Source organism: Rhinolophus ferrumequinum, chromosome 10, assembly GCF_004115265.2.
Source record: "Rhinolophus ferrumequinum isolate MPI-CBG mRhiFer1 chromosome 10, mRhiFer1_v1.p, whole genome shotgun sequence".
NCBI classification, from domain to species: Eukaryota; Metazoa; Chordata; class Mammalia; order Chiroptera; family Rhinolophidae; genus Rhinolophus; species Rhinolophus ferrumequinum.
In genome coordinates this window covers 3,394,092-3,421,978 of record NC_046293.1, presented here as the reverse complement: position 1 = coordinate 3,421,978, position 27,887 = coordinate 3,394,092, and the positions used below count along the sequence as shown (strand labels likewise).

The 27,887-nt window shown below is 42.3% G+C and overlaps 1 protein-coding gene and 1 long non-coding RNA gene across 3 annotated transcripts in view; one reads left to right on the top strand and one right to left on the bottom strand.

Moving 5' to 3' along the window:
• Positions 1-27,887, top strand: part of ATXN10 (ataxin 10) — a 146,052-nt gene that overhangs the window by 101,467 nt on the left and 16,698 nt on the right. The window contains exons 10-11 of one of the 2 annotated variants that reach the window (XM_033117021.1): positions 16,022-16,085; positions 21,343-21,585. In XM_033117021.1, the coding sequence (XP_032972912.1) occupies positions 16,022-16,085; positions 21,343-21,377 (99 nt within the window). In that variant the 3' untranslated portion in view covers positions 21,378-21,585. Of the gene's footprint in view, positions 1-16,021; positions 16,086-21,342; positions 21,586-27,887 lie in introns of those variants that run through there. The other variant, XM_033117020.1, reaches the window with a different exon arrangement.
• LOC117028443 (uncharacterized) lies at positions 848-4,680 on the bottom strand. Its single transcript, XR_004424126.1, has 4 exons — positions 4,417-4,680; positions 3,384-3,457; positions 1,113-1,192; positions 848-997 (listed from the first exon to the last, which is right to left on the bottom strand). It is a non-coding gene; the product is annotated as an uncharacterized LOC117028443 (long non-coding RNA).

Sequence of the window (27,887 nt, the reverse complement as noted above, 5' to 3'; positions counted from 1 at the left end):
GTCTCTGAACAAGTCTGGGTCCGTTGCTGGCCCTCGCTATGGCCCTGCATTGGCACTGTCACCCTGTCCCTGATGGTGGCACGGAGTTTCTGTAGTATGTCAGTCACGTATGGAAACTGGGCAAAGGCTTGTCCCAGAGTTTATCATCTTTCCTGCCTGCACATTCGTTCACCCGTAGGAAGAACTGCTCGCTCTTTCTTATGAAGCTTCAGAAGCCACTCGAGAGTGACTCGTGGCAGTTTTAGCTGCTCAGCAGAACGTGACTGTGAAACGCCTGTGTCTCCGAAAACCTTACCTGACAAAAACTTAGGCAGGTGGGAAAATGCTCAAACTAATACTAATAGTAAAAGACAAAGTAAAGCACCCAAATTGCATTTTTTTATTTTTTAAAAAGCAACTTTTAAAACAGTTATGCGCTTGTCAGTAGAATAAAGTGAGTGGTACTTCTGTGGGTGGTATAAATTAGAAGAACCCTTTTGGGGGCAGTTTGGCAGTGTATATTAAAGAAATTTACAGATGTTTGTGTTTTTTATCCAGTAATTCTTGTTTTAGAAATTTCTCCAAAGGAAATAATCAGCAATATAGTAGAAATACGGTATATATGGATGTTCATGATATTGTTGGTTAAATTTTAGAAATGAGTCATGTCCTGAAAAGGGGAAAGTTAGATAAATTATGTAGATTGTGGTCGTGGAATCATATGCACCATTTAAAAAATCACAAGTTCAAAGAATTTTTATGGAAACATGTAAAATAGTGTATATATAAAGATGATCTCTATTTTTAAAAGTGTGTATAATATACATAGGTTGAAAAAAAAGTCTGAAAGTGTGCATGGAAAGGCCTCTAAAGAGAGGGGTCAGGTCCTAGGATGTCAGCCTGGCTGTGGAGATGAAAGGACGGCCATCGTCTCGCTGCAGTGAGCTCTGATTCTCATTGGCTCCGAAACTTCCCTTTTCCTGGTTCTGCGCTGTTGTTTCACCCCTTTGCCCTCCAGCTAGAGGGACAGAGAGACTCAGGACACGGTGAGTCCAGTGGCTGTTTCCCTCCCACCTCCCCGCCTCCCGCTCCCAGGACTGGCATCTGTGTACCTTGGGACGCAGTAGACCTACCTCATGGGGACCACTGCCCGTCAGTCTTCTTGAAGTTGAACTTCTCATCAAAGTCCTCTTTGCTCTTCTTGTGGCCTGGGCTGGGACAGAATGAGTCAGTTGGAATTAAAATATGTTTTATTCAGTTTAGAGAGGTAGGTCTGTGTATCTGTTATTCGTATATAATTTTAACAGAACAAGCTAAGAAATGTGCATGTTTCACAGCCCACGATAGAATTTGGCTTAGAAACGAGCTTCTAAAAGAAGTTGCTCTGCAGAGCGGTCCGTGGTCCGTGGACAGATAATCTCATGACCACTGTAACTTTGAAAGAAAATCTTGTTTCTGTGCAGCTTCAGTTACTGGGTATGTTCTTCCAGGAAAAAAATACTCATTTTGTTTAGAAATTAATCCATCCAGAATGAGTGCTTCCATTTGCCTGCAGTGTCTAGTGTTGGATTACTCAAACGTTTTGACTAAATAATATTTGGTGATGATGCCGAGGTTATAGAAAGTTACAGAAGGAGCCCAGGATTTCTTCCCCGAGACCTCTAAACATTCGAATGCCTGAGGACTTGGTCCCGAGCCCTCCACTGTCTGCATCCACCCCCCTTGGGAGACCTCAGGTTCCTGGGCTTGAAAGGCCATCTGTGTGCAGAGACCCCAAAGTACCTCTGGAGCCCAGACTTGTCCCCTCGGCTCCGCCCAGGTACGTAACCGATCACATCCTCTGTCTGTGAAACGCGGGAGACACAACTGCTGACAGACACTGGGATGTCTGCACACACCTCATCCCTAACTAACGTGTCCAGAGTCGTGCTCTCAGGTGCAGCTCCCCCCAGATCTGTTCTGCTCTGTCTTAGGAACTGATGCCACCTGTCCAGCCTGCCAGAAGCTGCCACAGAATCTTTGAGTCCTGTCTTTCTCTTACCACCCACTTTTCTAGAAAGCAATTCCTGTCTGATGTACCTTTAACCTCTGTCTCACTTCAGCCGGCCTGTCCCTGTCCTCACTGCCACCGCCGCCGTCCCTGCCTGTGTCCCCTTTCAAGTCTGTTACTGCGGTGCTTCCTAAACAGGTCTTCCTGGAGCTACTCTTGCTCCTTTCCAGCCAGTTCTGTTTATGACAGTCTGGGGTCATCCTCAGAAAAATCCAAATTGAATTTTTCTCTCACCTGCGGGTTTCATTCATTTATGCAGGTTTTTCATTCACCTGCATAAAAATCTTCAGTGGTTCATTTAACACAGGGGTGTCCAAACCTTTTTCAACGGTTTTCACCAAGGGCCCTATGCGGTAAAATACACAAACAGCCGGGCCACTCACTCGAGGGGAAGTACGTATTGCCTCACCTGGTTTATTTAAGTAAACTAAATCTATTTTTGGACTTTGCTGCGGGCCAATTAAAAATGGATTGCGAGCTGCAGTTGGCTCGCGGGTGGTAGTGTGGACACCCCTGACTTAACACTTAGGAAAAAACCAAAACCATTTTCCTGGCCGTCAGGACTGTGCTCTATCCCCCACTGAATCACCTAGGAAGCTTTGAAAATATAGTAGTACCTCGGTTTTCGAACGTGTCTGTTGACGAACATTTCAGTTTATAAACGCCGTAAACCCGGAAGTAAATGCTTCGGTTTTCGAACATGCCTCAGAAGTCGAACATGTCACGCGGCTTCCGCTGAGTGCAAGGTCCTGAGGCCGAGCTGTCGGCTGTTTTCCAACATTTCAGAACTTGAATGGCCTTCTGCAATGAATTACGTTCGAAAACCGAGGTTCCACTGTACACCTGTGCAGATAGGTGCCTGGACCGTCACGCCCTGATTCCCATTAAGGGCCTGTGAGGTGGGACCAAGGCATCGCCAGCTTTCAGAGCTTCCCCGGGGATTCAGGTTCACAGGCCTGAGAAGCGCTGCTCTGAAAAGGGCGCGCCCAGCACAGTCATCGGAAAGGCGGTTGCCACACTGTCTGCTGGGCCCGGACCCAGAGGTTTGGATTCTGCAGGTCTGGGGGTTGCGCCCAAGGATTTGCATGGCTCAAGAACAGGTTCCCAGGTGATGCTTCTGCTTCTGCTCCAGGGACCAAGTTTGGAGAACTGCTTCTAATCAGGCTCCTTCCTCTCCAGCCTCATCTCCTGCAGGGTACCCATGGCTCCTGCACACGCCATGCTGGCTTCCGGGCCCCCGAAGGCCACCGTCACCTGTGAGTCTTCACACTCCTGGTTGCCTCAGCACCCTAAGATCCAGCCTCCCCATCACCCTCTAGTTGATCTTCCTGTTTGTTTCGTATACATACATTACCTGTCTTCTGCGGGGACACTCATCAAAACTCCTTCACATACTGTTTGTTTTCTTCTCCAAATAGTTATGGACCTCTAAGGGCAAGAGAAGGGATGCAGGAATGAGGGAAACGTGCCTTGTGCAGTTGAAAACCCCAGAGTCTGATGAAAGAGTCAGACAAACAAATAGCTGCTACATGTACCATGGACTTGATACAACCAGACTCATTAATCTGATTGCCGTTGCCCTGGGAAGGGACCAGTGAAGGACCTAGGAAGCCAAGGAGTGTTAGGTTAGTCCAGCTCTCTCCACAGCGTAAGGGAGGAGCAGTGTCTTCTATCTCTCTCAGCATTGCTTTTTCTTGTTGTTCTACTAACGTGTCGGGCCAGGGATGTGCCCCTTCTTTGCAGAGAAGCTTAGTTTATCAGGATTGTCCTGCCCCCACGTTTAGGAGGCTGGCATCTCTTCCCTATACCAACCATGCTGCTTTCTTTCTCCTGGATCAGGGGAGTGGAGATTGCGCCCCCAGAAGACTCTTAAGTGGGTCAGATGAACACATGAATCAAATTAACCCCCAAATCACTTTGACCTCAAGGCAGAAAATTTATTCCATATTAGGATACTCCAGTGAAAGGTCTGAATTCACTGTGATAATGAAATGCCCACAAGAGATACTCAATATTTGAATATTAAATTCTATCTCATTATTAAATTCCCAGGGAGAGATTAAAATGCGAAGATTACATTTCATTTTAAATTAAAGTTCAAAGGCATTAAAGTCAGATTCTCAGCCTGTGTAAGTTGAAATTCAAAAAGAGTTAAGTGCAAAATGTATCCTCTGGATTCTTACTCTGCTTGGTCCTGATGGGAGGGGCTCGGTGCCTGCCTGGGGTCAGGATTCTTGTTACAGCTGCAGCCTCTGCCGGTGTCTTGAGGTTTCACAGATCCCAACACCAAATCCCCCCCTCTCCACACCACAGAGAACAAGCCAATCCCCAGTCTTCTAATAGTTAACCTCAAGCAAAAATGTGTCCCCAGGAACCAGCATTCATACCTGTTGCAAGGTAGCAGACAATAGCAGACAGTCTGTGACATCGCGGTGTAAGAAGTCCTGGTTCCTGCTTCCCCAGGACTCCAGTCCGTCTGTGGCAGTTGGTGGCCTGTGACATTTGGGAGCAGTCTCCTTCATTTCTGGGGTCCAGCTCTCCTTTGATGAGTGATTCCAGTGAGCCAAGACCATGCTTATCTTCCTCTCCTGGGGTTTGTAGGGCCCCAGTCACAGTTTCTGTTGTTGTAACAACTAAAACGTTTACCCCTTTCCTGAAACTCACCTTAAGAGCACTTAGGACTAGGTGCGATTTTCATTTCCCTTTAGATCATGTTCTCCTGACCTTTTCGATAATTATTTCCTGTTTTATTCCTGGGTACTCTGTCCTCTAAGACATCAACTTTGGCTCCTAAAAAAAAAAAAAACCAAACAACAAAAAAAAACACCACTCGTCCTTCATGTAAATCAGCCTGATTCCTTTCTTTCGCTGTCAATTTTCCGCTGCTTCTGTTCTACTAGTGAGAACTTTTCACACCACTAATTCCTCTTGGATTTCCAGGGACAATGCTCCAAAAACCTTTTGAACTGCAGTGTGTCGTTGAGCGCATTGTTCTCCATCAGAGTGAGAAGACAGAGTCCTTGTGTTTTCTATGGACTCGCGAGCTCTCTGAAGTTCTTCTTAGGTACGATGTTTACTATAGGTTTCTGGCACATAGCCTTTTTCCGGTTAAAAAAGTTCTCTCGTTTTCTGAGGACTCAAAAAAATCATAAATAGGTGCTAAACATCAGATGCTTTTTCTGTTACAGAGATAAGTATTAGTACATTAATGAGGACAATTACACTGTGGGTTTTCTAATCTGCATTAAGAGCATGATGAATTTTTGTAGCATGTTTAATTTCGTTAATATTTCTAGGATTTTTTTTTTTTCAGGGCCAACAGGGTCTATGTTTGTAAATTAAATAGGCCTGTAATTTTCTTACTGGTCTGTCTTGTCCTGGTTTTGGTACCAAGTCATAATGGCTTCATAAAATGAGGTGGGAAACTTTTCCTCTTTGTCCATTGTTTTGGAACATCTTACATACATGATAGATGATCTGTTCATTTAAAATTTAATGGTGCCCACTTGGAGAGCTGTTTTGGTTTTTGACTATTTTTGTCAGTGAGTCTTGGTCATTGCATCTTTAATTATTGTTTCATTCAAGCATTTTATTCATTGTGTTAATTTTTTACTTTTCTCAGAAATATCTATTCCATCTAGACTTTCAATTTTGTCAAAAAGTTTATAATATTTTATCTATGTTTTCTATACCTGTTTCTCTCTTTTCATTCTATTCTTTTTAAATTGATGGTTCTTGTTTTCCCCTCACTGGTCTTTCCAGAATTTTTCCATTCTATTAATGTTTACAAAGAACCAGCTTTTGGTTTTGGTTAATCTTTTCTATTATGTTGTTACTCTCCAATTCACTGACTTTTGCCTGTCAGTCGAGAGGAACAAAGATAAAAATGATAGCAGGCTTTTTAGCTATAATGCAAAACAGGAATCAATGAATGACATCTTTAAAATGCTAGACAAAAACTGCTTATCTAGAACTGTTTAGCCAAAATATCCCTCAGAATAAAGACATTTCCAGAAAAAAAAAAAGTTAAGAGAATTTGTTGTCCACAGAACTGTGCTATACCAAATGCCGAGGGATGTTGTGTGAGGCGAAGCAGAATGATACCAAATGGAGACCTGATTCTATATGAGGGAATCAAAAGCACTAGGAAAGTTACATATGTGGGTCAAAATAAAATACTTTTATCCTCACTTTTTAATTTATTTAAAATATAATTGGCTCTTTGAAGCAATCATAACAACGTATTTTGGGGTTTATAATGTATGTATAAATAAAATGTACGAGAGCAGCTGCCCAAATATCAAGTAGAATATACAGCTGTAGGATTCTTACATTGTATGTGAAATAGTAAACAGGAAGTCCTCACTTTACATCATTGATAGGTTCTTGGAAAATGTGACTTTAAGTGAAACAACATATAACAAAACCAATTTTACCCTAGGCTAGGCTAATTGAGAAAAACAAGAGTAAGTTCCTACAGCATATTTCTGGTCACAAAACATCACCCAACTTCTAAATAAAGACCCAAAACACATCTAATGTTAGACATTGAAATAAATGTGAACTATAGATACATTTAAGGAAGATTGATAAAAACAAGTAAGGGAATTCTTTTCTAACTCACTTATTTCAGTTCAGGTTCCCAGGTGGCTAGGGCACAAGGCGGGAGCCCAACCTGGACAGGACACCCTTCCATCGCAGGGTACACTCACACCCACACCCACACTCACACTGGGACAGTTTAGACAGGCCAGTTAATCTAATGTGCACCTCTTTAGGACGTGCGAGGAAACCAGAGTACCCAGAGAAAACTCAGACAGTGGCCCTGCCTGGGAATCATGATTTGTGTTTTTTTTCCTCGTCAACAATGTAACAAAACAATGTTGAATAAAATGACATTATTCGAGGACCTGCTGCAATATTATTTGTAGATAAACTATAACAAGTTTAAGATAACGTACTCTAACCCCCTAGAACAACCTTTTTTAAAAAATTATTATTATTGAAGAAAAAGATAATATGCCAATAGTGGAGAAAGAAGTGGAACATTAAAAAATACGCAGCCTAAAAGAAGTCAGGAAAAGAAGAAAAAGGAAAAAAAGAAAAGTCAGGGCAAATAGAAAACAAACGGCAGAATGATAAGCTTAAACCCAACCCTATTAATAAGTACATTAAAAGTAAGTGGCTTAAATATTTCAGTTAAAAGACAGAGACTATTAGACTGGATTTAAAAAGCAAGACAATTATATAATTGTCTACAAGAAACACACTTTGACTGTAAAGATGAAGATAGGTTAAAAGTAAAAGAATGAAAATGATATTGCAAACACAAGAAATCTATATAAATATCAGACAAAATAGACTTGAGAACAGGTATATTAGATAATACAGAGGGATATATTATAGTAATTAAAGGGTCAATGCATCAGGAAGACATAGCGACCTAAACATTGCTAGTAGCAGAGCTTCAATTATATGAAGAAAAAACTGACAGCTGAAAGGAGAAATAGATCTTCTAATAATAATTGGAGATTTAAACACTCTTAGTAAATTCTAGAACAAGCTGAAATAAATTCAGGAGGAATATAAAAAACTTGAACACCATCAATCAACTTGACCAATTAAATTTTATAGAAACACCAACAGCAGAATATACATTCTTTGCAGTACACATGGAACATTCATAAGATAGACCATTTGCTAGGCCCTAAAACCTCGATAAATTTAAAAGAATCCAAATCAAACAGCACATTCTGACTATAACAGAATTGAATTAGAAATCAGTGGCAAAATATCTTTAAAATCTCCAAATATTTGACAATTAAACACACTTCTAAATAGCCCATATGTCAAAGATGAAATCATATGGAAATTAGAAAATATTTTGAACTGAATGAAAATGAAAACACAACAAATGTGTGGGATGGAGATAAAGTAGTGTTTAGGAAGTTGTTTCAAATGCTTATGCTGGAAAACAAAAAAAGATTTAAAATCAGTGATCTTAGTTTCCACCTGAAGAAGCTAGTAAAACCAAGAGCAGATTAGCCATAGTATGTAGAAGAAAAGAAATAATAAACAGGAATGGAAATAGTTGAAGTAGAAAACAGACATACATTAGAGAAAATCAGTACAATCAAAAGCTGGATGTTTGAAAAGGTAAGTAAGATTGATAAAAGATCAATAAGATTGATAAACCTGCCAAGAGAAAAAAAAAACGAACTACCTGTATCAGGAATGAAGGGGGAGCCATCACTACAGATACTACAGGCATTAGAAGAATAACTAGGGGATATTATAAACAACTTTGTGCCAAAATTTTTGACAAATTAGATGATGGGGAAATTTTCCTTGTAAGACACAAAATACCAAAACTGAATCAAGATTACGTAGAAAATCTCCACAGCCTGTATTTTTAAAAATGAATTTGTGATTTAAAACTTCTCACAACAAAATCTCCAAGCATACATTGTTTCAAAAGTGAATTTTGTCAAGTACCTGAGAAAGAAAATATACCCAATCTTTGACTTTCAGAAAATAAAGGAGGAGGAAACACTTTTCAACCTATTTTATGAAGCCAGCAATATATTTGTCTTGATATAATCCAGACAAAAGCCTTACAAGGAAAAAAACCAAACAGTAGAACCATGCACATGAATAGAATCATAACAGAAACAAAATGTTTTCAAAATATTAACTAATTGAATTCTGTACTATATAAAATGATAATGCATCACAAATAATGATGGTTTATCTCAGCCATGCACTGTTGAATCAACATTAGAAAATCAAACATTTTGATGCCCCCATATTAATAGAATAAAAGTAGAAAAGAGATGTAATTATCTCGTTATATAGAGGAAAAGCATTTGACAAAGTTCAACACGCAATCATAACAAAAATTTGCAGCAAACTAATAAAAGTATAAAGGAACTTCCTCAACTTGATAAAGGGCATCTATTTGAAAAAAATTCAACAGCTAATTTTGTACTGTATGGTGAAAGACTGACTGATTTCCCCATGAACATAGGGACAGGGCAAGAATGTCTGCTCTCACCATTCTAGTTCACTGAAGGTCCCAAGCAATCCATTAAGTCAAGAAAAAGAAATAAGCATACATAATTGAAAGAAGATGTAAAACTGTCTCATCCATAAATGGGAAGATCACATATGTTAAGGAATTTACAAGAAAGTTATGCAAAGTGAATTTTGAATGGTCACAGTATACACACACACAGTGGCCAAAACTTATGGTGAATGTTTAAATTAAAAAAAAAATTTATTACAGTAAAGGACACATTGCCATTAATCCCCCTCAAAATACTCCCCCTCGCTTCGAACACACTTACCCATCGTTTTTGCCCCTTTCTGAAGCAGTTCTGGATGTCCTCTTTCGTGAGTGTCTTTAGTTGCGTGGTCGTGGCTGCCTCGATGCCCTGAATCAATGCAAAACATTTACCTTTCTCGGTCATTTTGACTTTGGGGCCAGAAGTCGCACGGTGCCAGATCCAGTGAATAAGGTGGATGAGGACACTGTGTGTGTGTGTGTGTGTGTGTGTGTGTGTGTGTGTGTGTGTGTATTTGTGTTTGTATATATACACACACACAATTTATATCACCTAAAACTGGTAAAGGATAATTAGAAAAATATTAAATACTACCTACAATAGCATTATGAGACGTGAAATATTTAGGGATAAATTTAGCAAAATAGGTGGAAGACGTGTACTCCGAAAACCATCAGACATCGCTGAGAGAAGTTAAACAAGACCTAAGCAGACAGATCTACCATATTCATTTAATGGGCAGCTCACTGTTGTTAAGATAATCTGTTTTCCCCAAGTTGATGTATGGAGTGAACACTATACCAGTCAAAAATGTAGGAGGCCTTTTTTGTAAAAATTGATCGGGTGGTTTTAAACTTTTGATGGAAACTGACAGACTTAGAATAACTGTTGTGGGAATTGTGTGACCCCAAAATTCATATGTTGAAGTGCTAACCCCCAGTACCTAGAATGTGACCTTATTTGGAAATAGGGTTGTGGGAGATGTATTAGTTAAGATGACGTGGTACGGGGATAGGGTGGGCCGCTCATCCAGTATGACTGGTGTCCTTATAAAAAGGGGACATTTGGAGACACATCACGTAGACAAGAATAATGCCATTTGAAGGTGAAGGCAGAGATCTACAAGCCCAGGAACCAAGAGATTGTCAGCAAACCACCAGACGTTCATGGGACGCAGTCTCCTCCCCAGCTCAGGAGGAACCAGTCCTGCCAGCACCGTGGTCGCAGACTTTGGCCTCCAGAACTGGGAGAGAAGAAACTGTCGTTTGAACCACTCAGTGTGTGGTAGTTAGTTGCAGCAGCCCTAGCAAACTGATGCAATAGTCAAAACAACTTTTAAAAAACAAAGTTGGAGGATTACACTTCTTCCATGATTTACTACAAGGCTGACTAAGTGTGGTAGTGGCATAAATAAAGATATGTCTGTGTCAGAGGAACGGAACAGTTAGAAATAGATTGAATGAGGAAAGGCTAGTCTTGTCAACACATGGTACTGGAGAAATCAGATATCCTTACGGGAAATAAAAAGTACCTTATCTTACACCAAGGTCAAAAATTGATTTAAAATGGAAATACAAAACCGAGACCTATAAAACTCAAAGAAGAAAACGTGAGTAATGATTTCTGAGGATACAAAAAGCACTCATCATGAAAACAATAAACGGTTCATCTGAATTGAAAAGTTATACTCTTTGAAACACACGATTAAGAAAATGAAAAGGCAAGCCCAGAAGAGAAGAAAATACTCGTGCAATGCGTGTGTCTGGGACAGGACTCACTCATAGCCAAATCACGTGAAGGACTCATACTACTCAAGAAAGAACAGCCCAATTCATCAAACGGGCAGAAGATTTGAACGGCACTTCATAAAAGATTCGGGACTGGCCCATACGCCCCAAAAAGGTGCTTCACTGTTCACTTCTGCACGAGGACGCTGGTGATCTTTTCATTTGTGCGTTTGTTTTGAGGAGGTGTGTTACGAACACAACGTTTACCAAATGCCACGCTCACTTCACTGTTTGAAAAGGAGTTTTGGTCCAAAGAAGATTTGGTCCTGTGTTGGTAACGTGGTCTTGTGTTTCTTCAGGTTTCGGTATTTACCCTTCAATGGGAGAGCAGCGAATAATTGAGGCTGTGTTTTCTGTTAACCTAATACACTTTCCCCAGGGAGATCAGATGTTATAGGGGTGGGTGTGTTGCAGAGTGCATTCTCTGAGATTATTGGCTAAGGGGGGAGAGAAGAGTTAGCAAACCAACCAGTTGTCCTTCTGTTTACACTTTTATTTCCAGAGGCGAAATGTTAGTTTGTTTAACGCGGGCAGGTTGTCCTGTTGGGATGTGTTAGCTGAGGGAAAGCGTTGACTGCGCTTGGCTCCTTGATATGAGGTACAACTCGTGACTCATTTATTACGGGTCTAGAATCAGTTCCCAACATGTTCATTGAAAAAACAAACAACTTCCTTGTTTTATGAAGAGCGAGCAGAAGAAAACGTGTTACTTTCCTAATTGTCTCCCCTGCCCCAGACATGAGCTCCACACATGTCTGCAGCCGTGGACTTGAGCTTGGTCATCACACAACTGTGCTGTCAGTCACTCCTCCTGACGATGGTGCATCCATACGCTCTTCCTCAGCACTGTTCCTGTGTTCATTCCTAAGTGTATACTTACCTGTTTGTCAGGATGCCCCTGCCATCCTTGTCTAGACTAGGTCATTTATGTTACCAATATTTAATGAGTTTATGTAAACATTTATTTTGTTTCATTTCATAATGTGTTGGTGTGAATGAGAAATGTTTAGCTAAGGAAGCATACCCTTAGTTCAGCCGCGACTCTGGAGTAGCCATCATTTTCAGGGAGTCTTTAATGCACCCTTACTGCCTGCTTCAATTTTAGTTTTTAGTGCGTGACTTCATTTCCTTTAAAGAACATCTTATCTTACCCATTTAGCGTGTCTGAGAATTCTCCCCCCACCCCCGGAAAATGAGACGTCGCTCTTACATTGAATAATAGAGCCTGAGTCCTTTTATTTCTCTTACCCACAAAACTGCTTTTTGAACATAAATTTATAATCTTGCCCACTATGAAGCAGAATTGTATACTCGGCTGTAAGAAAGGTATCCTCCCATGTCCTCATGCTTTCAGGCCCTGGCCAACTGAACTGGCAGTTACCAGCACTCAGTGTTACCAGCTGTCGCCGTCACGCCCGGTGCCCTTCCTGGAGAGTTTACTGTGTGCCACTTAGAGTAATCCATTCCATTCTCACAGTCCCCTTTGAACTCCGCCCTATCGTCTCCAGTTCACACATGAGAAGATTGGGTCTTAGAGGGTAAGTGCCTTGCTTGCAGTGCAGCTCACAAGTGCTGTAGACCTGGTCTTGACCCTGGCACTCGGGCTCCTACTTACCCCTGTTCTGTGCGCATCCCAGTTCCCTGACGCTCCATGTTCCTCCCACCTCCCCGCCTTTGCACATGCCCACCCTGGCCAGAGCATTCTGCACAGCCCCTTTCATTTGTCTGTTCTATTCCTAGTCATTCTCCTCATCTTGAGCTAAATGTCGCTTCCTCAGAGAAGCCCGTTGAGTCCCACGCCGTATGGTCCCCTAACAAAACCAAACCCTGAGCGCAAACAGCAAGCTCATTGCGGCCTGCAGATGACCTGTATCCCAGACGGGTTTGGCTCACACGTTCTCAGAGCCGGTGAGGAGCAGCGTGTCCTTCCTCTCTGCTAGTCACCAGGCCCTTGCTCCTTTTCAGTGTGTCACCTCCTCGCCCCAAGGCGAACGCATTTGACAGAGCTCCCCTCTCCCGTTTGGACACTTGGTAGCACCCTGTCCGCCCTGCTGGGAGCTGCGTGGCAGGTCATTGGAGGAGACGTGGGGATGTGAGGGCTGCTTGGGAAGCTTTGAGTACAGTTTCTCTCTGGTTCTCAAACTCATGATCCCTTTCAGCTCTAACCCTGTATCGCGGTCTAACCCTCCCTGCCAGAGCTTCGCAAACTCTCTGTGGGGAAGAACCAGTTATCTGGACCAATACCCCGAAACCATCCTGAACCAATATGTTTATAAAATACAATACAGATGAATTACTAGAGAAAGAAACATTTTTAAAGACAAAATGCAAGCCCAAATTTTATTATAAGATTCCGCAGCCGTAGCCTGACCCTCTCCTCGCTGTCTGTCCTTGGGGACTGGCAGTGGTCTCCGGGCCTCGCTTTGACTCACATTTTTAGTTACGTGACCATCGGGAGGGTATTTAACGTGTGGGCCTTTACTTCCGTTATCTGTGAAACGCAACCAATAAGGAAATCATTCAGGTGTCTGTCAGCACCGAGTGCATGCTGGGTGTCTGTTAAACAGTACTTCATTTCCCACCCACCTCAGTGCCTGGAAGAAGGGATGGAAGTTGGATTTGCTCTCTTCCCGGTCTTCAGCACGTCTGGGCACCAGGCAACTGGAGGTCTGGCTTCTTTCATTGGAGTGATATTTATAATAGTTCATCTTGTACCGGAACGATCATTGCTCCTGGCTTGTCGTTGCTTCTTGGGCTTTTCAGTAAACAGCTAGGAAATAAATGTTTTTTAGAAAGAGAAAAATATGTCATGAATTCATGCTAATATTCCTAATTTAAACGTAAAATTAACTTCTTTTTGAGGCTGAAAATCTTGTTCTTAATGGTTAATTACCCATTTGCTTTAACGTAAATGTGTCAATAACCCGTGGAAAATAACAGTGCCGATCTGTTATGCTCAGACAACTGAATGCGGCTTTAAGGTTTCTGTGTAGTTCTCTATGAATTTAGGATACATCTCACTAGAGATGCAAAGTCAAAAGACTGTTTTAACTCTGTGAAATGATTTTTCTTTGTTTTACATGTCATCAGATTAATTTGTTTCTGTTTTTCATAGCTTTATCAATTTCATTTTTAAAAATTACGTAAACTATATACAGGATTCCAAAGGCAGAATTAGACACCAGGTACATTTCCGGAGGTCTAACCTCCATTCCTGTTTCCTCCACCTCAATCTCTTCTTTGCCCTCTGGATAACCATTAGTAGTTTTTTACTTAACCCTTCATCATTTCTTTTTAGAAACATAAGAAAGTCTGTATGTTTCTCTCCCTTATTATACCAGAGGTTCCCATGTAAGCCCGTTCTGCACTTGGCTTTATTTCACTTCCCGTTCTAGTCTGGTGATCCCTCCATAGCAGTATATCTCGATCATCTCCATTCATTTTCACAGCTACATAGACGGGTTTTGTACTTGTGCCGTGGCCTGCATCGACGGACTTTTGAGTTGTTTCCAGGACCTTTGTTGTTATAAATTTGCCACACTCAAAATCATTAGTCATCAGAGAAATGCAAATCAAAACCACAATGACACACCACGTCACACCCACTGGTGACTAAAATAAAAGACAGGCCATAACAAGTGTTGAGCAGGATGTGGAGAAATTGGAACCCTCACACATTGCTGGTGGAATGTCAAATGGTGCAGCCAGTCACCTTGGAAAACAGTCTGGCAGTGCCTCAAAATGTCCAATATAGAGTTACCTAAGAAACAGGCAATTCCACTCCTAGGTATACAGCCAAGATACTAAAATGCATATGCCCATCAAAAACATGCATGTACCGTAAATGATAGCAACATTATCGTAATAGCCAAAAGGTTGAGACAAATATCATAATAGTCAAAAGGTGGAAACAACTCAGACCCCCGTCACTAGGTGAATGGCTAAATAAAATGGGGTCTGTCCAGACAATGGAATACCATTTAGCCATAAAAAGGAACGAAGTACTGATACATGCTACAATGTGGGTGAACCTTGAAAGCATTGTGCTTGGTGAAAGAGGCCACATATTGAATGATCCTGTTTGTATGAAACCTCCAGAGTAGGCAAATCCAGAGGCCGAAAGTACATCAGTGGTTGCCAGGATTGGAGAGGGAGGGTGGAGTTTCTCCTTGGGGTGATGAAGGTGTTCTAAATTAGACAGTGGTGGTGATCCCACAATTTTGTGAATATGCTAAAATCCACTGAACGGTATGCTGTAAAAAGGTGAGTTTTATGGCATGTGAACTGTAATCTGAATAAAACTGTTACAAAAATAGAAATTGTGCCACAATGAATAACCTTATGCGAATAAAATTTCATGTGACGATATATGTTTATCTACAGTCCCAGAAATGGGATTACTGGATCAAAAGAGAGTAAATCAATAGTTTCTGGACTAGGTATTGCCATTTGGACAGGTGGGGAATGGCATCTCAGTGTGATAGTAACTTAAGCTTTTTCTTACTGTGAAAAGAGTTGAGCGTATTCTGATATCTCTGTGGTCCACCTGCATTTCTTTTTTTTCTGTGCCATTTCTGTTCATGTGTTTCATCCATTTTTCTATTGGATTGTTGGTCTTTTCTCAAGTTTTACAAGTTCTTAATATATTAGAATATTAACCCTTTGTGATATCTTACAAATAATTTTTCCAGTTTTCATTTGCCTTTTTTTAAAAAAATCTAGTCCAATTTTAAAACCCATTCCCTAAGGTTTCTGGATTTTGAATCATAGAAGAGCTTTTCCTACTCATAGCTTAGAAAGAGAATTCACTTACTCATACTAGTAAACTGTAAACTCAGACCATCTGGAGTTTATCCTGGTGAACAATGTTAGGAAGAGATCTACTTCTATCCTTGTTTATATGGCTACCCAGTTGCCCCAACATTTTTGAGGAAGAGGAGAAAAAAAGTCCTACATGTCCTCCATTGCCTACATGTCTGTCGTTAAGTATTTCTGGTTTGATGGAGGTGTGTTTCAGGTAATTGCACCAGCAGCAGCTTAGCAATGAAGAAGGAAATAAAAAAAGAAATGCATCATCTATAATCTCTGATGCTACCCAGGCTGTTTCCAGCGTGTAAATGTGTCTTGTCCTTTCTCTCTAGGTCAATGAGTTGGATGGCATTCCCTTGATCCTGGACAGCTGCAGGCCCGATGACAGAAACCCTTGTATCCTTGCATGTGAATCACGGAGCATTGGTTCCCAACCAGGGGCCTTAGCGCACCAAGTCCCCTTCCTGGGATTCATGTGACATGCAGCTGGCATGCTTTCTTACTTGCTTCTTCCTCAGAACTATGCCACTTGCTCAGAGTTAGGTGCTGTCCGATCAGTGAGCTGAAATGTTTAAGGTAAACAGAACATCCTAAACCAGCCTTCTGATGGAAAGGACCTTAAAACTCTGGGGCCCCTGTGTGTGCTGCATGTTACCAGTGTCACCTTTCCAAACCGTGTATGTGTTCTTTGGAGTAAATGTGAAGAATTTTGCATTCTTTTGCTGTAAAGATTCTAAGTACTCAGTCCTTTGGGAGAGCCATTTAGACAATGGTTTGGTGACATAGAGGCATGAGGGACATTGAGACCCCGGCAATAGTAGAGACATTCCAATGGCACTGAGCTCTCATTTTCGACGGGTCCTGTCCTGGGATCGTCTGTGACTGAAGCTGGGGCTCTGACCCTTGCCCTTACCTAGACTGGGGGGGAGGGGGTGTTCCCAGGGGACTTGCTTCGCCAAGTAGTTGCGCTGTAGGAAACTGGCCTAGTGCGGTGGCCAGGGACCAGGGACCGGATAGAGCCTTTTTAGGTTGAGAGAAAAAGTGGTTAATTTCAGGACCTTCCCTGGTGAGAGCTAAACGCCCGGCCAGACCCTTGCCTTGGCTTTGTGTTAATTGGGGGGGGGGGGGGGGGGTGCACCTAAGGCCCTTGTCGGAACTTGGAGCTGTGACCCTAGGAAGACAGTGAGGAGCCCAGCCGAGGACAGGAGGCGGAGGAGAGGGGCGTTTTGAAGTCACATTCCCCTGACTGGGTGGAAAAATGCTCATTTATGCTGAAGATACTGTCGTGTCTGAGTAGCAATAGGAAAAAATTTCTTAATGTCAAAGAGCAGACAGCTCACAAGCTTGGTCAGGGAAAGACAGACCGCCTCAGACTGTCCTCTAGGTGAGACAGTGGGCTTGCTGCATGGCGTCGTCATCGGCATCACGCTGGGCTCCTGCGAGTTCTGAAAGTATTTCGGTCCAGAAAGGGAAAGGAGGAAGGAAAGAAGAAAGCTTTTCATTGCAGGAAAGCAGTAGGAAAACATTCAGGTGCTGGTGTCGATTTCCTGATGAAAAGGGTGATTCATTGTGACAAAGGAAGTGCACCCACTGTTTTACTTGTCTGTTCCCTGTACTGACCTTCTAGTGAAAACGGTTTTTGTCACCAGTCTGGCTTTTCCGGTGCACAGGACACTGAGCCCCTCAGCCACGCACGATCGGTGCCCACAGCCTTCATGCAATCTCTTCCCTCAGGGCAGTTAGGGAGCCCTTGCTGTCTTTACACACGTGACCGTGTCTGCACCAGACGGCACCATGGGCAGTGCTGTTGGGATCACCTGCCCTGTTTCCTAGATGAGCAAGTAGGTGAGTCTCAGTGACTTGTCCTAAAGATCAGGCCCGGAATTCAAACTTGCCGTGTGTGCCTGGTTCTTAGCCACCTGCCACCTGCCACACTGCCTGCTCACCAGTCTGGGAGGGGACAGAGAAACCATAGTAAGTCTTCCTGTAGCGGAGAAATTACTCAGAATTATAAGTTGAAAACATTTACATGGATACTCTATAGAGATAACTGGTTTTTATGATGATGATGAAGCATTACAAGCTCCCAGAATCACCTCTAAATTGTCAAGAAAAGGTAGAACATTATATGTTTAGTGTGATGTGTATTCAGTCATTCTTTAGAGTTTTATTAATTAAAGCTACCAGATTTTAAAGGCATATAAAATATGCATAAGGTATAAGATAACATACTGAAATATCAGAGCAAGGGAGAAAGTGGTTGATCAGAAACAAGGATGTGTTACATTTAGAGTCCAGAAATTCGGTCCTTCCACGTGAGCCATAAGCTACAGCCTGGCCTTGGTAGTGGTCACAGCAGACAGTACGGACTACTACAGGTGACAAGTAAAGGCACACCAGTGCCCCTTCTATGCTGTCAGCCCCCACCCCCTTGCAGGCAGTGCTTCCTGAAGATTACCAGTTACCCTCACCTTGCTCCTTCTTCTCCTGCACTTCGTTCTTAGGGGGTGTGTTTTCCTATGCTGTTTATTCATCAAAATCCTACATCTGAATTGACTTTTTTTAATGCCAAAAGGTGTTGAATGGGGGTCCGAGATCTCTGGCTCCACCCTCCACACTCTTCAGTTCACTCTCTCAGCTCTTCTGGTAGTTGCTTCTGTCTTCCTAAACGGTGTGCTTTGCTGTTGCTTCTTGATATATCACATTGTGATGTTATCTATTTGTTGTGACCCAAGGATTCGGCACTTGTATGCCACGTCCTGTCCTCCCCCCTCACTTCCACTGTGGTTAAGAGGACAGATCCCATTTACTGTTGCCTGCATGACTGACGAAGCCAAGTGTCTTCTAAAACGTTTGTTTGCTATTTGGGTTGCTTGTGTGTGTGTGTACATGTATGTGTACGTAAAATGTACTGGATAAACCATTTTGCCTGTGTTTTCATTGGGTTATCTCTGTATTTATTTGTGTATCTTTATACATTCTAGATAGAAGTTCTTCGTCAGCTATATGTGCTGCTAATACTTTTTTTATTCTGTGACTTACCTTGTCATTCTCTATAGTTTGTTTTAATTAACAGAAATTCTCAATTTTTAGTCAAATTTATCACTTTTCTGTTACGATTAGATTTTTGGGGGTGTGTATCTTGTTAAAGAATTATTTTCCTACCCTCAGGTCATGATGATAATCTGTAGTCTGAATACTGTATAGTAATTCACTTGGAGTTGATTTTTTTTGTGTGGTGTGAGTTTGGGATCTATTTCTATACTTTTCCACGTGGACACATAATTGTCCCAGCTCAGTGAATATATTATTTTTGTTACCATTCATTTAAAGTGTTTCCTGATTTCTATTATGGTTTCTTTTTTGACTCGTAGATTATTTAGAAATTCATTTCTTAATTTCTGAACAAATAGGAAATTTCTACTTATCTTTTGGAGATTGATTTTTAGTACAAATGCATTATGATCAGAGACCACATACTTGATGTTCTGTGTCCTGTGAAATTTCCTGACACTTGCTTTATGACCCATTCATTATTGGGCAGTTTTTGCAAATGTTCTGTGTGTGCTTGCAAAGCACATCTACTCTCCAGTAGTGGGGTGCAGTGTTTTACATTTATACGTTAGGTCAAAGTCTGTAAAACTTTCATATTTTTATTGATTTTTGTTTTTGATCTACTTTGGTTTATCAGTTACAGAGAAAGAGATTTTTAAATACTAGCCTATGATTATAGATTTGTCTATTTTTCCTTTTAGCTGTATAAATTTTTTCCTTTATATATTTTGAGATAATGTTACTAGATAGAGGTGTGTAAGATAGATCTTGAGATATGTCCCTGTTGTTATTATAAAATGACTCTCTTTATCTCTAAAAATGCTTTTTGCCTTAAAGTCTTTTTTGCCTAATATTAATATAGTTACTCTAGCACTTTTGGTTGGTATTTACATGGTATAACCTTTTCAGTCCTTTTATTTTCAACCTTTCTGTACCCAAGGTGTTTCTTATAAACAGCATATAGTAGTTGTTTTAATCTAGTTTGACTATTTTTTAGCTATTGCATTTGTCCCATTTATATTTAATGTAATTACTGATATATTTATACTTAAGCCTTTGTATTTGTCCTTTCTATTTTATTTTTTTCTTTATTTTGGATTGTTTCTATAATTCAATTTCTTGTCTTTTTCTAGTTTAAAAGTTCTTTATTATTTTTTCTGTTCTGTTAATAGTTCCCTAGGAAATTATAATATGCATTCTTAACTAAGCAATGTTTAATGTTTCTCAAACCTTTACCCCCTTCCCACATAATACAGGACCATTTAGCACTTCCCAGCTTATATGCTGTTACTGATAAATATCTTCATTCTATTTTTCAAACCCCATAAACTATTATTGTTGTTTTACAAATTCATTGTTCATTTAGATCTATCCACATATTTACTAGTTTCCCAGCCCTCTCCCCCTTCTATCTCTCTCCAGCTATCTGCAATCATTTTCCTTCTGCCTGAAGTCCTTCTTTTAGGATTTCCTTTAAATTACGTCCATTGGTGGGGAACTGAGTTTATTTGAAAATGTTTCTCTTTTACCTCCATTTTTTTTATCTCCTGTGGAGAGCATATGCCAGGTGCCAGTATTCTGTTGGGATGGTTGCAGGTTCTCAACACTTTAATATGGATACTTTCCCTTAATTCCACGATTTCCAGTGTGGTAGCTGCACCCTCTATTGTGTCTGGTATCCTCCTTTCCAGGGAGTCTCTGTTTTACCCTTGTTATTAAATTAATGAATCTTCCAATCTTCTATTGAGATTGAGGGGAGAACTGGAGGTTCACTTGCTTTTCAAAATTTGCAAACAAACCTTCTGTTTTAATTTTTACCTTCATTTCACATTAAAGGGGTACATGTGGTCACCGACACCTGAGTTTGGGGGGGTTCTACAGGGCCGATTGACTTGTAGGATCAGCTCCGCTGGGTTTGCTTAGTTGCTAGAGCCATTGCACAGCCATAAGCCTCGTGTCTGTCTGCCTGCCTTTCGGCTTCTGAAATTCTTTTTGTCCTTGTGGGTTTATGCTTCTTAAAAAATGCCAGTAGGTCTTCAAAAGGGAGTATAGATAGATGAATGTGTCATAAGCTTCCTCATTTGCTTATTGTCGCCAGTCCCCACCGTATTGCCCAAATCAGTGGATACTTTGCAGTTCTCATCATAATAAAACTCAGTTCGACAGAATTAATCACTTCCTCCTTCACATACCACTTTTTTCTTGGCGTTCATGATTGCACCTTCTCTTGGTTTTCTTCACGTCTCCCTGGCACCTCCCTGTCTGTCTCCTTTGTTGCTTCCTCTTCATCACAACTTTACAGAGTTTGAGTACTGGGCCTCCCAGAGCTCAGCGCCCTCTTCCCACCTGATGTTTCTTCCTACGGAACCCCGCCTCTCATTCATTTATTCATTCAGTGTTTACTGAATACCTTTTGCATCTCAGACATTCTTCTGGGCCCATGGAATGTAGGGCAGCTCTTACCATTTCCAGGCAAGAGATGACAGTGGCTTGAGTCAGACTAGGAACCTTGGAGGTGGGGAGACAGAGCTGTCATCTGAGTATTCTCATGGCTTTAAATACCATCTCTTCACCTGTGGCTCCTAAACTTAACCTCTAGGCAAACCTCTCCCTGAGACTCAGACGTGTGGCTAACACCCTGCGTAACATTTTGCTTCTATGTCTCACCGCTGTTCCAAACCTGGCATGGCCAAAGCTAAACTATTCCTGTCTCCCCACAGAACTGCCCCCTCTTCCTCAGTAGATGGGTGAATGTCTCCATCCCTCCAGTTGCTCTGTCCGGAAATCTGGGAGTCACTCATGGTGTGTTTCTGTAGAGTAAATGAATAAACAAGAAAATGAACACATGGTAGCGTGGTGAATACATGTGTGTACATGTGTATATTCTGTTGGGGAGGATCCTGAGCACGAGAAATTTCTCCCATGAGTTCTTCGATTCTTCCGTGAATTAATTACACTTGGTTTGGCAGTGATATTATTTCAAATTTGTTTGGTTTCACCGCGTCCTAATAATGAACACCAGCCAAACTTTCGTTGAACTTTAGCTACAATATGTTGTGTTAAAAAGCAATAGATATTTTGGCTATGCTTAGACTAGGAACAGTGCTGATGTTAAATGTTAGTGAATGAAAGTACCTCGTTCTCTGGTCACTCTGGACCCCTGGCCGTGCCCATAAACCACCTACATGTGGTGGGGTGAGGGCTCGCTGTACCTTTGGACAGCAGTCCTTGCTCCCCACCGGAAATCCGTGGTTGGGACCCCGTGAAGCCCTCTCCTTTTTTGGCCACCCTTGGGGATAAGGGACTTCAGGCTGGCATACCAGAAAACTAGAGCTAAAAACTCCCCTGGGCCCGGGACCAGGCTGGAAGGCTTACTCTCCCATTTCTTGGAGGTAGATTCTAGAGGCCAGCGGGGATTTCCAGTTCCAGGGAAAAGACGTCATCTCAAAGGGGTGGCTAACTCTGAAGGCGCGTCCTGGGCTGCTGCTTCGGCGACACAGGCCCAGCCAGCGCCCAGCTGTTCACTCACCCGCTCACTTGTGGATCACCCACAGTAATGACATAGTAGCAAACGCCATCGGAAAATTCCAGCTGCACTACCACAGGGTCCGTTTCTTATTTGTCAGTTTATTGTGGCAAGTGGGATTTTTTTGTTGTTGTTTCCAAATAGAAACAGCTGAACTTTATTTGAAATGTTTTCTTTCATCCTTTTTTGATCTGTGTTTTGATCACTTGTCCTTGATGTGGGTTTTTTTTAATGTTGTTTTTATTGGAGGGGAAGGGGACAGGGTTAGAATGAGAGTCCAAACAAGTTTTTTTTTTTCTGTTTTCTTTTTTTTTCCCTTTTTTTTCTCTTTCCTTCCTTTTTTTTTTTTTTTTTTGTATTGAAAGACCTCATTTGTAAGTTTCACTTACATACAGAAATGTAAGTTTCTAGGAACAATAAGAAAACAGTGTTTCCCCCCCGTAATCCCATGTTGAAGAAGTATGGCCTAGTGGCAAGAGCAACAGCTCTTGGGACAGACCAACCCAGGTTCGGCCACTTCTTAAATTCTAAGCACTTTACTTAACCCCGTGAGTTTTAGCTTCTTTGTCTAAAGTGGGACCTACCCCACGGGTGATGGTGAGTGTAAAATGTCACCATGTTTGTAAAGGGCCTAGCATATAGTTTCTCAACAAATAGATGTTCTTGTACAAATATCCTATTCAAGCTATTAATCCCTAGGAGAAAGGTGAACTTTCATCATCTATGATTGCACTGTGAGTCAATGGTAAAGCTCAAATAATGAGAATAATATTGCAAAACAGAAGAAAGTCCATAAACAGATTCACACACAGGCCCCACTGCAGTTCAGGGAGTTAGGGATGGTCATTGCCATAAATAGTATTAGATCAATTTGGTGTCCATAATGGGGGAAAAACCTACAACCCCTACCTCACGCCGTTCACAAGTGTTAATTCAGGATGAATCCTAGACCTCCGCGTGAAAGGTAAAACAGAAGAGCTTCTAGAAGGCGTCATGGACATACATATTATAACTGAGAAACACTATAAGGGGAAGAACATTGAAAAGATAATTGCATTGTATACCGCTGACCAAGTCCTCATACCCATACTATGTAAAGGACTCCTACAAAACAAGGAAAAGATAATTCCGTTTTTTGTGTGTGTGTGTTTTTTTAATGGACAAAAGACACACTTTATAAAAGAGGAAGTCCAGCTCGCCAGTAAACGTGGAAAGAGCTCAACATCATCAGTCCTCAGAAAAATGCAAACTTAGCCCGCTGAGGAACTGCCAGGACCTGGTGAGGGTGGAGAGACCAGTTTTGGTGAGATGTAAATTGGAATAATCCCTTCAGAAGCCTTCATGGCAGTGTCACCGACGCCAAGCATGCCTCTGCCCCGGGAGCCAGCAGCTCCATTCCTAGGAGTGTCCCCAGGAGAAATGCTCACATAAGTCCCTCAGAAAACATGCAAGAACGTTCATACCATTATTTATAATAGGCCCAAAGTGAAAACAACTCAAATATTCACAGTAAAACAAATAAATAAGTTGTGTCCATACCATGGGATACTATACAGCAGGATAGAAGAATGAACTGTAACAGATGGATGCATCTCACTAACACGCTGAGCTAAAGAAGCCAGATTCAAAGAGCATATACTGTATGCTGTACGAAGTTCAAGAACAGGCAGAATTAACCTGTGGTGATACAAGTCAGAAGAGTGGGTACCTTGGGGGTAGGAGGTGGGGACTGAGAGGGGCGCACAGGGGCCTCCTGGCTGCTGGCCTGTCCTGAGTGTTGGTCTGGGTGGGGTTATGTGATGTGTACTCATGAGGAGACGCATCAAGATGTGTGCATTCTCTTAGACCTCCCATTAAAATTTTAAAATTATTTACTCAGTTATTTCTATATGCCAAGTCTTGTGCATACATTATCTTGCACATAAAAAAAAGCAACAGACTTTTTGGGGAACTATTTCCATTTTACAAATGAGAAAACTAAAGCTCACAGTTGCCCAACTCAAGCTGGTCCAGTTTCTCCCAGCCCGTGAGTGGCAGGGATAGGGTGCAAGCCCAGCTTTGTCCTCCTGCAAGGCCTGTGCTTTGGTCCTGATTCGAGTGTCCAGCCCTCCGTGTGGGTGCTTCCTTGACTCGCTCAGTGTTTCTATCAAGTGTCCTTTCCCAGGGAACCTGTGGGTGTCCTGCCGTGTCGGACAAAAGTCTTGAGCTAATCTTGAGCTCCTTGCACATTGTCCCCACTCACAGCTGAGTTCTGACCCTAGACAATGATCGAGGTCGATCCCGGAGGCCTGAGATGGTGGCTTCTTGCAAAACAGGTCCCTCTTCCATTCCCCACTCCTTCCTCCTGGAAGGCTTTAGTTACGTGTCCCTTCCTCTTGGAATTCTTTCTTGATCCCCCTCAACTGAGCTGAGCACCTCCATTTGGTCTTTCTTGGTTCAGCTGTGTTACTCTGCCAGTCCGTGACAATGTGACACAGGAGTACCTGGAGATGTGACTCGGTCCCTTGAGGAAGTTGATCCTAGGCGGGGTCTGTGTCATCTTGTTCCTGCACCCTGAGTGCACACCCCACGTTGAACCGCCTGGACTCAAGGGAGTGTTACCAAAGTGGGTTCTGAAGTAATTTGTTTTCTGTAGTGTCTTAGATAGCTACTATACAAGAAAAGGCTTCTAAATAATAAATACACGTACGTACATAGTAGCAGTGTCTGTTCTCATGTGCATTTTGGAAACTCTGGATAATAGGGCCACGTCTTGGGGAATGCAGGAATTTTAGAATAAACATGGAAACATGTCCCGTTCTGTACTTTTCTTAATGGGGACTCCAGCTTGCGACTGGGCCTGCCAAGCAGCAATGACAGGAGAGCGTGGAGGGAAATGTCTTACACGTTTCAGGACGGTGCTCCTAGCAGGGTCTGGTGTTGGTAAAAGGTGCCAGTGAGTTTCCCCACCAGAGAAGCACTTGTGCTGTGGCCACAAAGTGATGCACTTCTGCTCTCGGAGTCTCACTTTGTCCCTCCTGATGTTAGAGGCAGTGACTGGCTTAAGCCAGTCTGACCTCTGGTGGGCAAGGGCTACCCTCCATTTTTTTCTGTGTCCCTAGTGTTAAGCCACTGATAAACACTCCGTTACCATTTGTTCTGTTGTTATGCTGACGTGACTTGAAAACTAGAAAATCTCTTAGTGCTGTTTTGCTCTAAAAAGGTAAATTTTTGGTTCGGCTTCCAAACCCTTTAATTTGCCCTTGTAAAGCCTCTCATTGATTCTTTTACGCCTCACCTAGTGCAATTGATGGTGTGCGAACCAGAGCACACCTTTCTCCCCAGCCAAAGTGCACAAGTGCAAACACAAATTTCGCAGATTAGCGGAGACCTCCCCGGGACCCTGTGTGAAGAGTCGAGAGTGGGGCTAAGGATTGGGCGATGGACACACTGGTGCCCCTCCCAGGCCGCTAAGGGGATAACCCGCTGCCGCCACGCAGCCCCGCGCCCCAACACACACAGATGCAGGCCAAGTTGGCATCTAAATAGACCCATTCAAAATGCAAGAGGAAAGAAGACCTGCGTTATATAGCTTTTATGGTATCCTAGCAACTGGTTCCCCAGAGCTGGAAGCCGAGCTGGACAAGTCAGATGTAATGTCATGAATGAGGCTTTCACAAAATGAACTGTGTTTCCATATTCAGGTATTTTGGCAAATCATCAGACTATTTTAAAATGAGACAAAAATGAAATGCTTCAAGTTGTACACAATCCTTCGGATTGTGTCCAGTAGGCTCTTAGTTTCGTGTTTCGCGTTGTCTTACGCCTGCAATCCCAGAGGATAGGACTTCCCGTGTGGTTACCACACTCGGTGTGATTCTGCGTGGTAAAGCCTGGCGTGCCGTACCCGTCTGCCCTCTCGCCATCACCTCCTGCTCCTTGCTGTCCTCTGGCCGTGTCGTGCTACGCCTGGTTTGCTCAGCTCGTCCCTGTCTCCCTCTCAGGTCAGAACGCACCAGGTCCTGCTTTGTCTGTTTACTTGCACGAAGAGCAAGATTGCTGGAAGGTGGGTCTCGTCACTTGAGTTAGACGATGAGAGTTCGTCCTTTCCCAAGGTGAGGTGCCCAGTGTGAACTGTGTGGTCTGCAGGTGGCCTGGCTCTCGCTCACTGTCTGTCTGGGTGGGACCAGGGCACGACTGCCCACCCACCAGAATTGGTGTGCAACTCCATCACGTTAGCCGCCTGGCTTCGAGATGAGTGTTTTCTTAATTTTACTTCTCAGTGGTTATTGCTAATGTTCTAAGTGCCACCCTGTAAAATTGATTTGAGACCAGAAACAAAACTTTATGTGTACACTTATTGCCAGGAATTCTTATTCTTAAGGAGCTGCTCCTTGAGGCTGATTAACTTAACGGAAGCTGTCTGATGAGTGTGACTAGGGAAAGAATGTCACCGGGAAACATGAGGCCTGTGTACTTGCCTAAATAGCCACCATGGCAGTTGTGAGTTTCCTAACCTAAGAGAGTATATCTAATTTAGAAACTACATGAAACGTTGATTTATTGTTATATCGTTGTTTTTCCTTCCTTGTTTTTTTAGAAAAAAAATTTAATACTTTATCTTTTTAGAGCAGTTTCAGGTTTACAATAAAACTGAGAGGACAGTGCAGAGATTTCCCATGTACCCCCACACTTGCATAGGTCCCCCCCATTTCAATATCCCCCAGCAGAGTGTGCGACTAACACATCATCATCACCCAGAGTCCATAATTTAAGGGTTCTCTCCTCGTGTTGGACATTCTGCGGGTTTGGACCAACATATACTGACATGTATCCATTATTATAGTGTCATGCAGAGTATTTTCACTGCCCTAAAAATCCTCTGTGCTCTGCCAGTCATCCCCCCCCAAATACTGATCTTTTTACTGTCTCCATAGTCTTCCCTTTTCCAGCATGTCACAGAGTTGGAATCAGACAGTGTGTAGCCTGTTCAGACTGGCTTCTTTCACTTAGTGACACGAATACAAGGTTCCTCCATGACTTTTTATGGCTTCATAGCTGTTTTTTTCTTAGTGCAGAATGTTCCATTTTCTGGGTGAAATACAGTTGACCCTTGAACGACATGGGGAATAGGGGCACCGACCCCGTTGAAAATCCACCTGTTAACTTTTGACTCCCCCAAAACTAGTAACCTGCTGTTAACCAGAAGCTCTACCGAAACATAAACAGTTGATTAACACGTTTTGGGTGTTAATCTGTATTATATGCGGTGTTCTTACAATAATGTAAACTAGAGAAAAAATGTTAAGAAAATGATAAGGAAGAGAAGATGTGTGTGCGGAATTCATTGACAAACACCCACGTATAAGTGGACCCACGCAGTTCAAACTCATTCGAAGGCCAACTGTACTTGTTTTTCAAGATGCTTTTCTCTAACGAGGATATTTACACTGGTCATTCTGCACCTCCCCAGTCTCTCTGTCGTATAAACTGTAGTATAAGGAGAGCTCTGTATTTCATAGATTTTGTATGTGGTGTGTAGTTAGGTCATAATGTCTGAAATATCAGCCGATAGTGCACTCTCCGGGGGGCTGTACTGGGGTCCCAGAGAGCCTTTCTCTGCACAGAGCATTCTGGAA